The sequence below is a fragment of the Falco biarmicus genome, chromosome 6, assembly GCF_023638135.1.
Source record: "Falco biarmicus isolate bFalBia1 chromosome 6, bFalBia1.pri, whole genome shotgun sequence".
Classification (NCBI taxonomy): domain Eukaryota; kingdom Metazoa; phylum Chordata; class Aves; order Falconiformes; family Falconidae; genus Falco; species Falco biarmicus.
In genome coordinates, this window is record NC_079293.1 from 52,697,296 (window position 1) to 52,710,362 (window position 13,067).

At 38.5% G+C, this 13,067-nt stretch overlaps 1 protein-coding gene across 1 annotated transcript in view; it reads left to right on the forward strand.

The window, feature by feature from the left end:
• Positions 1-13,067, forward strand: part of MAP3K5 (mitogen-activated protein kinase kinase kinase 5) — a 108,892-nt gene that overhangs the window by 57,452 nt on the left and 38,373 nt on the right. Inside the window, exons 9-11 of the mRNA XM_056343398.1 lie at positions 3,815-3,974; positions 6,079-6,232; positions 9,663-9,770. Coding sequence (XP_056199373.1) covers positions 3,815-3,974; positions 6,079-6,232; positions 9,663-9,770 — 422 coding nt within the window. The remainder of the gene's footprint in view (positions 1-3,814; positions 3,975-6,078; positions 6,233-9,662; positions 9,771-13,067) is intronic.

The following is a 13,067-nucleotide window of genomic DNA, read 5'->3' on the forward strand; positions in this document are numbered from 1 at the left end:
CAGGACCCCCAGGTCCCTTTCCACAGAGCTGTTCCCCAGCCAGGTAGATCCCAGCCTGGGCTGCACTCCTGGATTATGTTTTCACAGGTGCGAGACTTTACCTTTGTCTTTGTACAATGAGGTTTGTCAGCTGGTTTGAGTTGTGCTGGATTCTAAGGATAATTTAGTATTTTCTTTGTCTTGGGCTAACAATGTTTTAAACAAAAAGTAAGCAAAACTGCAGAGGTTGTGTGGGAAATGTCACCTCTTGCTTAGGTGTGCATGTACAAGACCATTTGTTAGTAGTAGTTAGATTTACCTGCCAGTGCTTTCAGTTTGGTGTCCACCCACAGCATTATCTGTAGCACATAGAAATTAGAGGAAGTTTGTCTTCTGATGGGAGATGAGGAGAGAGGTGAGAGCCAGTCTCAGTCCAGGTTATATGGAAATTATATTGATAGGTTGGGAAAGGCTAAGGAAGGATATGGTCCCTAACAGCACTTCAAAGAGTCATGAGGCTGTAATTGTGTTCTGATTGTGTTGGTAACAATGTAATAACTCCAGTAAAACTAAGTTCAGTATCCAAGAGAATTTTTATCATTCTGCATCAGATCAGAAAATTGGCCTTCTAGAAATTGCTACCTCTATTTGTCAGATAATAGCTCACAACTAAATGATCATGTGAAGCATTAATGAAAATCCTCCTTCTATTTTATGAATAGTATTGCTTTCTTAACTGTACAAACTTGCAGAACTTTGAGACGAAAACTGAAATGCAGTGCTTTGCATTGGCATTAATAATCTCCGCAGGCTGTGCAGCTTTGACACACAAAGGATCCTGTAGTACAAATTGTTCTGTCAAAATTTGAGGAGGGAAAGCAGTTTATTTATAAAGCCTTCACAGTAGTATTTAACTGGTAATATCTACTTACTGTATCTTATTTTCTTTGCAAATTGTAGGGATATTGTTGGCGTTATAAAAACAATGGCTTTTCTGGCATTAACGGTTCCTCTATTTTGGCTCATTTATTTTTAAAGCAAAATATTTTTGAGAAAATATACTGGAATTCAGTTGCTACTTTTTTTTTCTCTGCTTGTGAATGCCAAGTTTATCATGGAAGGAGTTAATGTCTTGGCTTTGCTTGGATTTTCTCATACTCTGAAGAAAACTTCATGTGGTTTTGGTTGATGGTGAAATCAAAATAAACTAGAGAAGGGAAATATATGAAGGGACTAAAAACTCAGAGTGAAATTCATGAAGGTGTTCACTTTGCATAGCTGCATAGAAAGGTTGTTTTTGTTCTCCCACCCCCCCAAAAAACCAAAATCCATTGAAAGCAAAACAAACCCCCACCTCTATAAACTAGAGTTACAGTCTTTTGAACCTGCTGCTAATATCTCCACACTGCAACTGCATTTTTCAAACTTGCCTTTCAGGGATAAGTAAATTTGCAGAGGAAGGTCAGCAAACTAGAGTGAGTTTCAGTGCCGAGTATCTCATTTTTCTCAGAAGAATTTGATAAGAGGGTGATGTTGTCTTCTTTAGGGTAATAGGATCTGCTTCATCAAATACTTGGGTAAAATTTCCCGTTCATCCAGGTTACATAACAGTAATGATTCCCAAACTTGGTATCCTTCGATATCATTACTGCTACATGTGCATCTTTTCTTCTGCCACCTTCCTGTAGCTCTCCCTTATTCCATGACCTGGGACTCAAAATCCTTGCTGTCACCAGCCTTACCCTGCTAACAAACACTTTGACCCGCCACACTGTAATCCCAGTCCCTCCCTATGTGAGCTGTACTTTTCATCAAACCCACACACTCGGTTTGTACCTTGCTTTGGCTCTGTTCTCACGCCTGGAGCACTGGAGCGCTGGTATGGCTGGGTTCCTGCAGGTGCAATGAAGCATGGCGGAGTATGCAAACGTGTGAACCAGAGAGCAGTGTCGCCGCTGGCTGTGACAAATAACTTGTGATAGTTTGTCAGCAGTCACTGCAACTGTGAGTGCCATTGCTCGGTGCTCAGCAGGGGCCCTCCACACAGCTCAGTTGCTCCCTTTCCCCTTCCTCCCAGCAGAGGTAGACCTGTCTGAAATGATTAATGTATCCCTGTGACACCAGTTCCTTACTTCCCCTGTGATGAGGTCACATTCAAAGCCTGTGGAAGTTAGTGGGTGTCTATCTGCTCTTCTATGCTGCTGTCATGTGTATGCAAACGTTTTAGCAGAGCCCTTCAGCCTTTAAGGATATTGTTGAGCAGCGTTACTCCAGGATCCTGGGGAAGATACATTTTTTCCATTTACTGTGATTTACCATGGTGTATAGGTAGCATGTAGGTTTTGATTTCTAGAACCCAACTGAAGTTGAGCACATTTAACACAAATTCCCCCTTCCTATCCTACACCGCCAAGTGTAGGTGTACATCCTCAAGTGGTCTCTTGACAATGTGCTTGTATATGGCACCCTGCCTTAAAGCCTTGCAGAGCTCATATACATGGTCACTGCTGTATGTTGTGGAGTTGATGTTGGTGATGTACATTGCGTCGTGGCTCAAGTAGATCTGAGATATTTTCTAAAATCTACTGTGTTTTTTTCTCTTCAGGAATAACTAAACAAAATTATTTCCCAAGAACTAGTAATGTTTTTAGATGATTTAAGTATTATTTTGTTCTGGGTGTTACTCAAGCATGACAATTTCTTGTTAGCGAGAGAGCACGAAGTGTGAAATATAGATGTGAAATGGGCTATAGACCACTTGAATACCATTTCACATTTTAAAAACATTTATTATGTGATGTTGATGACACAAAAATCTGAACAACATGAGAAAACAAGGTGAATTTTGTAGACTGAAATGCAGCTAATGTAATGATACCCATTTTCTTAAGATCTATTGCTGCTTCCAGTATGAAGTTTGGTCTGCTAGCTACTTAAGGAAGTTAAGGAAAAAATAAAGATCAACAGTTGCATTGAAATGTCTTGTGAACACTAAGCCTTAATATCAAGGACGACGAAAGGTGATGTGGGAGGGAAACTGTCGTAGTGGAGGTGTGGGAAAAGTGAATAAAGGACTATGGTGGTGAAGAGGTTTGTCTTGTAACCTGCAAGTGGTTTTATTTGTGGGGGATGGTGTAGCATCTCTCGTGTTAGCTATAAATATTTAGCAGCTAATATGAACTAAAATTCATCCTGAAGGCCACAGGGAAACTTGTAGTTCTCAGAAAATTTAGCAAGTCAAAATAAAACCTGAGGGTCTCCATAGTCTTTGAGTTGCTGAGGGACTTATGAATATTAATAGATGTCTTTCATTGGGGTAGGACTTGCGGCAATTAAAAGAACATCATTGCTGGAAGAAGCCCAGTGGATCATCTGTTCCTTCTGCATGGGACCTTGTCTATAAAGGTAAGTTTGGGGCTTGGGGCTTGTAAGTCAAAAAAACAAAGCAGCAAAAAACATAATAGGTGCCTTATTCAGCATCTGTTAAGTTTTTACAGCTATGTTGTGTAGCCTAAGGCCCCAATTTACCTTTACAGATGAGGTCCATGCACGAACATAGGTAATCTGACTGTGGCCTTGTCCTGACAGTGATGTCTTAAAGTTCCTTTCTTGAGAGGCCTTTAGGAAGAGGGGGAGGGAAAAAAAAAAGTCACCTGCTACCACATAGGGTGTTTGGAAGCATATAACATTAACTGGTAAGTATGTTTTTCATCTTATTTCATTGAAATGGAGAGGCTACAGTAATTTAAGCAATTAATATATTTCAGATCAGGGAAACAGTGATTTTAAAACTGCATTAATACATTCCTGTGACCTATTATTCTTTTTACTACAGGAGTAAAGATCAGCAGCCTGCTTGGTAAAAAGGGGAGCTTGGAGAAACTGCAGAGCTATTGGGAAGTGGGATCTTTCTTGGGGGCCAGTATGTTGGCTAATGACCATATAAGAGTGATCCAGGCTTCAGAAAAGCTGTTTAAGCTAAAAGCACCAGCATGGTAAGGTGATAAATGAGATCATGTACATTGCTATGTGTTAAGATGTTGGACCCCTTCAGCTTTCACATTCAACCTTGTATTTAGCTGACAGGAGATTGGTTTTGGGATTTTAATAGATTTTGATGTCTGTTTACTGTTTCACTGTACTTTACACAGACAAGGGACTCTCTTCCCCTTTTGCTCTTATTCAGGAATAGATTTTTTATGGGTCTTTAATTTGATGTCTGAGAAGGACAGATTCATCATTGGCTCCAGACCCTTCTGAGGGCAAGGGGGAAAGGAGGAGTTGCTTGTAGGCACCACACTTCAGTGGTTACCTTGCTGAAGAGAAGTTCTGGTGGCTTGTGGGTTTAGTCATAACTGCCTGGAAGTTTGGGGGAATGCAGACAGCTTGGCTAGAAAGGCACGCATATACCTTGGAATACTGTGATGGTTGTGGCACATCCAGCTGTTTTAGGATCTTGAACACAAATGAACTATATGGTGCAAATTGCATCTCGTTGTGACTGAGATGAATGCAGATTAACATCCAGTTAACAGAAAGGTTATAAATCTAGGGTTATAGACTCAACATCTGTTAGGCAAAGGGCAAGAGATGTGTGCTGACAGCAGGCTCTTGGAACCTGTTCTGCTTTGGATATAGACAGCAAGTAAGGATCAGTCACCTACTCATCGAGGGCTGGAATCCTTTTAGCTGGTGAGAAGCAAGACTCCTTTCTGACTAAAAAAGTCGTCACTGCCAATTGAAAGAGTGTGTCTGTCACAGCCAATGTATTTTTGTCTTTATAAAGGCTAGAAGGTGCCTCCAAAAGCTGATCAGAGGGGAATATATCTATGTATGCTAAAATATGGAAATGCTAAGTTTCTATATTGATATAATATGGGAAACTTAAAATTAAGAATTTTCTGGCCACATATTTTATAAATGCTGTTTACAGTGTATTTATGTGCAAGGTTTCCCAGATTTACTATGTGCGTATTTTACTGAGAAGCTGGATAGCATTCTCTGGAAGTCTCCTGGTAGAATTTTCTGGAGTTTGAATGCCTGGTCGTCAGGATTTTATGTACCAGTGCCTTTGGCGTTTAAGCCTGTGGATTAAACTCTGAAAATGCAGCACACTCATTTGTGCTTCAGGAAGGATTTCTCCTGTGAGCAATTCCCCCCCAGTCTGTTGCCTGCTGTTCAGCAGAGCCCACTTAGTGCAAAGGGGAGTATGTACGGTGCCTTAAGCTAGACATCCCCATAGCCTAAGGATGATTGGAAAATGCACAGCTATGGATCGGTTTCCAAAAGGCCTCTGAGTTTACATTATACCTTCTTGTCATACCTGGAAACAGTTTCCACGAATAGCCTAATTGCGATGAGGCGGTAGCTGTGATAAATCCTCTTTAAGCATGTGTATATTGCTGTAGTATTAATAAAAATTGCATAAGATTATGTTTACAACTTTTCTTCAGAAATGCCAAAAGAAGGCAGTGCTATGAGGAGCCCCATAAATCAACCACAGAAAGCAGAACAGCAGAGAGGGATGAGCTGCATTTAGGGGAGACATTCAGCACTGCTGTTACCCTTCCCCAGCAATGCCAAAAGGCTGCTTTAGCGTAGCTGTTGCCATCTTTATAGGATAATAATTTCCAGAAATATTGTGTTTTAGAAATCAGTGTTAAACAGCTGCCAATGGAGGTACAATGCAGAAGGCAGAACAGTGTAGAAAGATAAACTAGAGGACTTTATCACCTGAGTTTTTATCTGACGTTGGTCACTACTAAAATAAGTTTCACATGGGCTCAGTTTGGTCCATAGGTAGAGGGTTTCACTATTTCATGAAGCTTTTGTGGTTTAGGATAGTAAACAGTATATGGGATCAGGAATATATGCAGGGAGGAGTATCCTGGAACTCATTTGTATTTCAGGTTACTAATATAGCAGATATATTTCCAGTGCTAAATGGGAAATTGCTAGATTAAAAGCAATCCTAGAGAACCAAAATCTTACCAGCTGCCTTGGTGTTGCCATGGTGGGTGCTTCAGTTGTGATTAAAGGTAGAGACAACATTATTTACAAATTGTATTAAATTTACCGTGTATGCTTGGATTATCACAGGTACCTGAAGTCTATTGTAGAGACTATTTTGATATATCAGCATTTTAAGAAACTAACTCCAGAACAACACACAGCCAAACAGGAACTTGTGGACTTCTGGATGGACTTCCTTGTTGAAGCCACAAAGACAGATGTGTCTGTAGTTCGATTTCCAGTAAGTGCTGGTTTTATTGTTTTTCTGCTGTTTTTTAAAAAAATAAATTATGACATGAAAGAAATAAAACACAAAACACTGCTTGCTTCTAGATTGCCAGGTAATAAATTTCTTGTCCAGAAGGAATGTATTTGGCCTGCATATTAGATTGTAGCCATGTGGAATTAATTAAAATCAATGGGGTTTCACAGTGTGTTCCATAAGAAAGTAATGAGGTAAAAGGTCAAGACAGAACTCTGCTATTTAGTGTTTGCTACCGATGCAAACCTTTGCAGTGTATTCCAGGTGATACTACATTAACTATATTATGTTTTGAAGCAAAGATACTTAATTTCAGTCTCTTTCTAGCTCAGCAGGCTTTGCATAACCTACTGCTGTGCTGTGTTAAAGGTTAAAAACCAGCCCAAGCAGTCAGAAATCTATTGTTCCAGGAACTAGACTGCGTATTTCAACAACATTGCACTATAAACATGTGTATATATATCTATACACACTTTTCTGATTTCTTCCACAAACATTTTGCTAAAAGTTTTTATTGGGTGTTGCACAATGCCCTGAAAGTATACTGTGAAAAGATCTTTATTCCCTGTACGTACTAACGATATATGTATGGGAAATAACGTCTTGGGTATTCCTTTTAGCTAACCAGTAGCAAATACAGCTTTTTGTTTTAAATAGTGGTTCTGTTGCCTCCTAGATACTCGGAAGTGCATAATGATTATTTTGTACAGTTCTTTTGGTTTCTGCCTGTAGATGGGATAATAAACCATAAGGAAGATTCCAGTCTTGAACAGCAACAGCTTGAGGCAGTAAAGTGGAAGCAACATGAGACTCTAGGGAGTCTGGTTCTCCTTCTCCAGTGAGAATGAGCATAAAGTTTTGCAGGGAAGCAAAAAATATTTTGAATCCTTTGGTTTTTGTAAAAGGCAAGGGCTCTGTTCTTTTTAGATTTTTGATGATGAAGTGATGCAATTAGAGACAAAATAGGCTCTGACATATAAAACTGAATCAAATGGTTTGGATTTTTATTAATATTAAGAGACAAACCAAAACTGATCATGGCAATAGCATGAGCCAAAGCATAAACCCAGTGACCACATAATTTGATTGTGTTGTACAGGAAACTATTCTGGTGTTGCAGACAGATACATAAGTTCTATTTGTGCCTATTTAGAGAGAAAATCACACTATTCAACAAGTTACCAAAATGAAACCTAGTAACCTTATTTTCCCTCGCTTCTCCCAGATTCTTGCAAATAATTTATTCTAAAAGAAGGTTTTTGCAGATTTACTTATTGTGAATTGTTCTCAGAGCTTGAACTTGAAAACTTTGCTGTCCATCCGTACTAGCTTAGCTGTCAGTTACTTAGTAGCATCGGTCTCATCATCCTCTTTTTGGCCTTCAGAGGAAGAAATGACACAGCATGTGGGTGACTTGCTGTGGGCTAAACTCCAATTTATGAAATGGTTTTAACCCAGGTTTTAGAAATTTTAACTGCCTGGAGATGCCAAACGATACATTTGAATCCCACTGGTCATCATTTACAGGGTTAAATGCCTAGGTACTTCTCAAAATTTGGCTTTGTGCTTCTTCCAGTGTATCTGTGAGCTCCTTGACTCTGTGGGAGGTGACATAGCTTAGATTTAACTCTAAGCCTTAGCTTTTTCCAAGACTTCCTGCTTAGATCTATATGTTTGGGTTTTTTTAAAAATAGACGTAGACCAATGTTAAAGGAAAAATTCACGCAGACCTGGGTACCACTGGGCTTGCTTTAATCACAACTCAGAGTTGGGCCACCACATCAGTGAGTGGCTGAGAACAAAGGGATACAGCACAGCTTATATACACTTACCAAATCATTAGTCAATGTCTAAAGTTTTTAGAAGTTCGCTTTAGTCTTGTCAGTTCTGCGAATCCATCACCTGACCCTGTCCCAGTTGATTCATCTATTTGGTTCCAGTCTCTGCCTTGGTTTCAAGGTCCTCCTTGCATCATGATCTTCTTTCTGCCTGCTTTAACTCACACAGTCCTTTAACAAGGACTTTGAACAAGTCTTTGAACAAGCAATTTCTATTCACATATACTAATTTTTGTAAAAACACCTGGGTTTCTGAGAGCAACTGTGTATACAAATTGATCATCTGTTGTTTTTCTATTCTCCTACTGATTAACTTCACTATGTTTTAAACCAGCCTTGGATTAGGCCTATACCAGGGATGAGACTTGGTTCTGCCATTTAGCAGCTTCAGCACTTTAAATTTCTTCATTCAAAATACATTTTCTTTAACAACCAAGTTGCCCCAGGCAGTTGTCATTTCCTAAACCAATTCTTTGAACTCAAAAAATTTTCAAATGAGAAGTTCTGTATCTTGGATATTTTGAAGATTATATATGATTTGAGCTTTTATGGGAGAGGGAGGGGCAGAAGAAGGGAAGGAGATTATCAGTTTGTTAATTATTTTTAACTTAGTCCTATTTTATAAATGTCTTTCAGCTAAACACTGAGGGCTAAAAGTCTTCCTATGCCTGCTGCAGTGGAAGAGAGTAGCTTTTTCTTGAATTAATAACAATACTTAACATTCTGAATAATGAGAATACCTTCAACACAGGCAATATAGATTTGGTGGTTTAGACATCAGATTTTAACCACTGGAAATCTAAAATAGATAGTTCTAATGAGAGACCACACTTCAAATACCCAAAATTTGTCGACTTTTTCCTTTAAAGCATGCTGGAAGCTTTAAAGATCTGGAGGTAATTCTGCCAGAACATTATTGAAGTGGCAGAGTGTCTGGCTTCTTTTACTAAGTGGTTAGACCAAGTCTTGCTGCATAGCATCCCATCTCTTTTACATGATGGTTCTATTTTTTGTTTCACTTGTTACGGGAAATCTTATATAATCTTTAGGTGTCAACCTCTTGCAGTGCTGCTTGTTGCTTTTGAGAAAAATGATCTGATCTGGTGGCTAAAGTTCACAGTGCTCTAAATCAAAAGCAGTTCAGTCTAGCTCTAGGTTGATGTGTTTTTCTGATTTTACCCAAATGCACTCCTACCAAAAGATGATAAAGGTATATCATGAATCCTTTCCACAGGGGAGATGGACATTCTTGAATGGCATTGTGACAGAAAAATTTCAGAATCTGATAGTTGTCAGAGAAATCATGTGGGTGATTGTGATATGTGCTACCAATTAACTCATAATAGCTTTATATAAGAAACGAAATTAAAATTGGCCTTTTTTTTTTTTTTTTAATCTTAAGTTGCTGTCAGCCATACTAAACTAGCCCAGTACCTAAAATTTTATTTTCATTCTGTTTTCCCTATTTTTCCTGCTATGGTATGACTACAGAAATAGTTTTAACAGATTTTAATACTTTTTGCAGTTCTGCATATTTTGTACTAACTCTTAAAAATTGTTTTTTCTACAAGGTTTTGATATTAGAACCAACAAAAATCTATCAGCCCTCATATCTCTCCATCAACAGCGAAGCTGAAGAGAAGACTGTATCTATCTGGCATGTGCTGCCCGATGACAAGGTATATCATGATGTCTGTAGTTGTAACTTTTTTCACAATTTAAAAGTATGCATGGTAGGTAAGGCACATAACATGTAAACGGTTGCATTTAATAATGGATTCTGCAAAGGAGAAGGGTGTCGTAACACACAGGAAGATACTGTGGACATACCTTTTTTTTTAAAAAAAAAAATATGGCATTCTTAATTTTTTCTTTGTTTGTTCTGTTGTTCAACGGATCTTTTATCTCCATTTTTTTAAATGCATTATCTTTAAGGTTGTTTTAAACCACTGTATAATGTACAAGAAGTCTGTTGCTTAAGGTTTCCTAAGTAATTTACAATATACTGCCATCACATAAATAATGTAGCATAAAATTACTTATACAAACAGAACGATCTTGTTCCTCTACTTGCAGTATTGCTTGTCAGCTGTGGTAAATACTCCTTTAATATGAAAGTGATAGAGGCTGGTGTCTTAAAAGAGAGCGGAAACAATCAAAAGCTAAAGAAGTATCTGGCAGAAGGATAGATAGATGCTCAGAAGGTCTAGAAATTGAAAAAGCTGGGAAGTCCGTATGTCAAGGTGTGAGATAGCCAGATGTATTTGGAAAGCAGCTTAGAAAATATGGAGATGCAAGGGGAGAGGAAAACCTAGAGTGGTTATTGCATTCTGGGATGCTTAGGAAATAAAATGTTGGTAAGAATGAAGACAGAGAGGAACCTCGGAGAAGGATGGGAGCATGGGAATGTGGAGGGGGTATATGAAGACTGAATGGAGGCTGAGTCAGATGGAGGCACAGCACTGGAGATGGTGCAGTTTTTAAGTAGCGCTATTCATTCTTCCATGTCTGCATTTTGTTTGTCTGCAGGATAGGACAGTGAAGGGATGTTTTTCAGGTTATCCATCCTTCAGCTTTTGAGCTTGTAGTCTGTTAAAGGAGAAACGCTTTTGCATGCAGAATATGTGAGGCTGTACTGTTTAGAATTTTTGTTGTGAGTTCATGAGAAAATGTTCATGGACAGTGGCTGAAATAGCATAGTCAGAGCACAAACTGAAATGTTTGCCTAGACCAATGATTTTCTCTTTATTTGTGGTTTATTCTGAATGTTGTTTTTCCAAGTAGGCTCAGCCTCTGAGAGTAATATAAAATATGAATGTATGCAGTTCTTGGACAAAACAATTTTTACCACACGTTAAATAATGGTTTGTTAGTACTATAGAGTAAACCTTGGTATGGGAAAATATCCGTTCTGAAAGTATTTCTGTATTCAGAATTTAATATATTTAAAAACTACTCGTACATGTGTATTTCTTTGGATTTTGTAGGCTTTCCTTCTTTTGTGAATATGTAGTTCACCTCCAAACAATACTTTCCATTCTGTTAAGTGGCTTATGTATAGCATAAGAAGGAACATAGGACTAGAAAGAATTTTCTGGACTATTGAACCCTGTTCACCTCTGTTGCAGACACTCTTGCAATATAATGTTTTGCATAAAGTGGTCAAGCTCCATCTGAATACTAATGTAGGTTTCATAGATGACTGATTGTGCTGGAAAGTAGTTTGAGAATGCTTCTGCACCTCTAGAAGAGCCTAGAGTGGAATACTGCTGGTGAAGGAGAAGAGCATTCCTTTGTGTTCTAGCTTTCAGTTGGAATTTGTTCGTTGCCATTCCATACACATTTGTTCTTTTGCTAACACAGTGTTTATATTAAAACTTTCTTTCTCTCTCTGTTTACCTTAGAGTATTTTTAAGGAGAATCCTAATATCTTTTAGTGGTTTTGGTGGTTTTATTTGTTTTGTTTGGTTTTGGTTTATTGTTTTGGGGGATTTGGGGTGGGGTTTTTTTGTTTGTTTGGGTTTTTTAAAGGAAAACAAGGAGGCTTGGTGTACTGGCCACACATGGTGTCTCTTTGCAATGACTTCTGATGTTCCAGCTTGAGTTAACCTTTTCATGTTCACTCATATTCCAAAAATGGTATTTCATGGTGCGTTCATGTATCTTTTAGCTACTTGCTTGATACTTTCAGCAATGCCTTTTTCATAGCTATGTCACTTGACTGCCCAGTCATTCTGTGACTGGGGGAAGGACTTTGATTAGCCTGTACCTGTTTGGTGTTCAGTAGATAGGTGTTTCGGCTTCACAGTTTGTAACCTTTGCTTTGTAGTATTTTCAGTTGTAGTAATTCTGTTATTTCACTTTTAAAGTTTCTTTATAGTATGTTATACCTTTTTTTTTCTTTTCTTTTTTTTCCCCTCTCCTTCCTGATTTCTGTAATGTATCTCTGTATTTTCTGCAGATTAGTGTTTGCCTATTTTTGCCACCCTAGTGTTAATAGCATTAAACAAGGTCAGTTGTAAATGCACTCTCTAGTACTTTTGCTCTGGCCAGAATCCTTACTGTGGTGACCACATTCAGTAGCCTGGGATCTGACTGGTACTCAGTACAGGCACCTTTGCCCTGTGAGCTGTAATACCCATCAAAAGAATGCGGTGGGCAATTTCGTATTTACCCTTCAGCTGTACAATTAGTCTGTTGTTGCAAGTTTGTCAGTGTCCTTAGAATGCATCAGAAACCTTACAGGGAGAAAAGGAACTAGAAAAATTTGGAGACACCGGCTTCCTTTTCAGTTGAATATAACCGGTATAATACTTGCATTTGGTAAGAGATTATGTGCAGGAAATTGATGCATTATCTGTCAGCCCACTGCAGAGAGGAAGACTCTTACTTTGGTCCTTACTAGGCTGAAAACAGACATTTTAGGGGCTGATTAACAAGCAAAGACTGCCTGTCCTACTGCAAGGGCAGGTTAGACAGTTGTGTTTGGAACCTTCTTCAACTATCCAATTTCAATCTACCTACCATAGGTCTGTCGGAGCTTTACCAGCTCACGCTTCAGATTTCTGTTCATTTTGGCTCATAAATTAATGGTTGTACTTATTTTCCAAAATTCAACTAGTGCTCTAAGAATCGGATTTGTGAATTACAAAATGTATGAGCTTCTTTCATGCACAAAGAAACTGAATTTCCATTTCAAACCTGAACTGGAACTCAGTGGAACCTACAGCCAGCAATTTTGTAATAAATAGGCAAATGACAGACAATACCAGGATAAATAATGTGGCTTCTTCCCTTTCCATGGCTTCTTTAGCAGCATATCTTAACACTGATGCCCTTAATATCAAGTTTTAATATAAACAAACACCTATAAAAATCAGACAGCATTATATTTTGTAGAATGCACATGACTTTTGCCTTGCAGTTGCCAAATTTTAGCAGCCCTTTCCGCATGGGGTTAGAGGAATGCAGCAGTG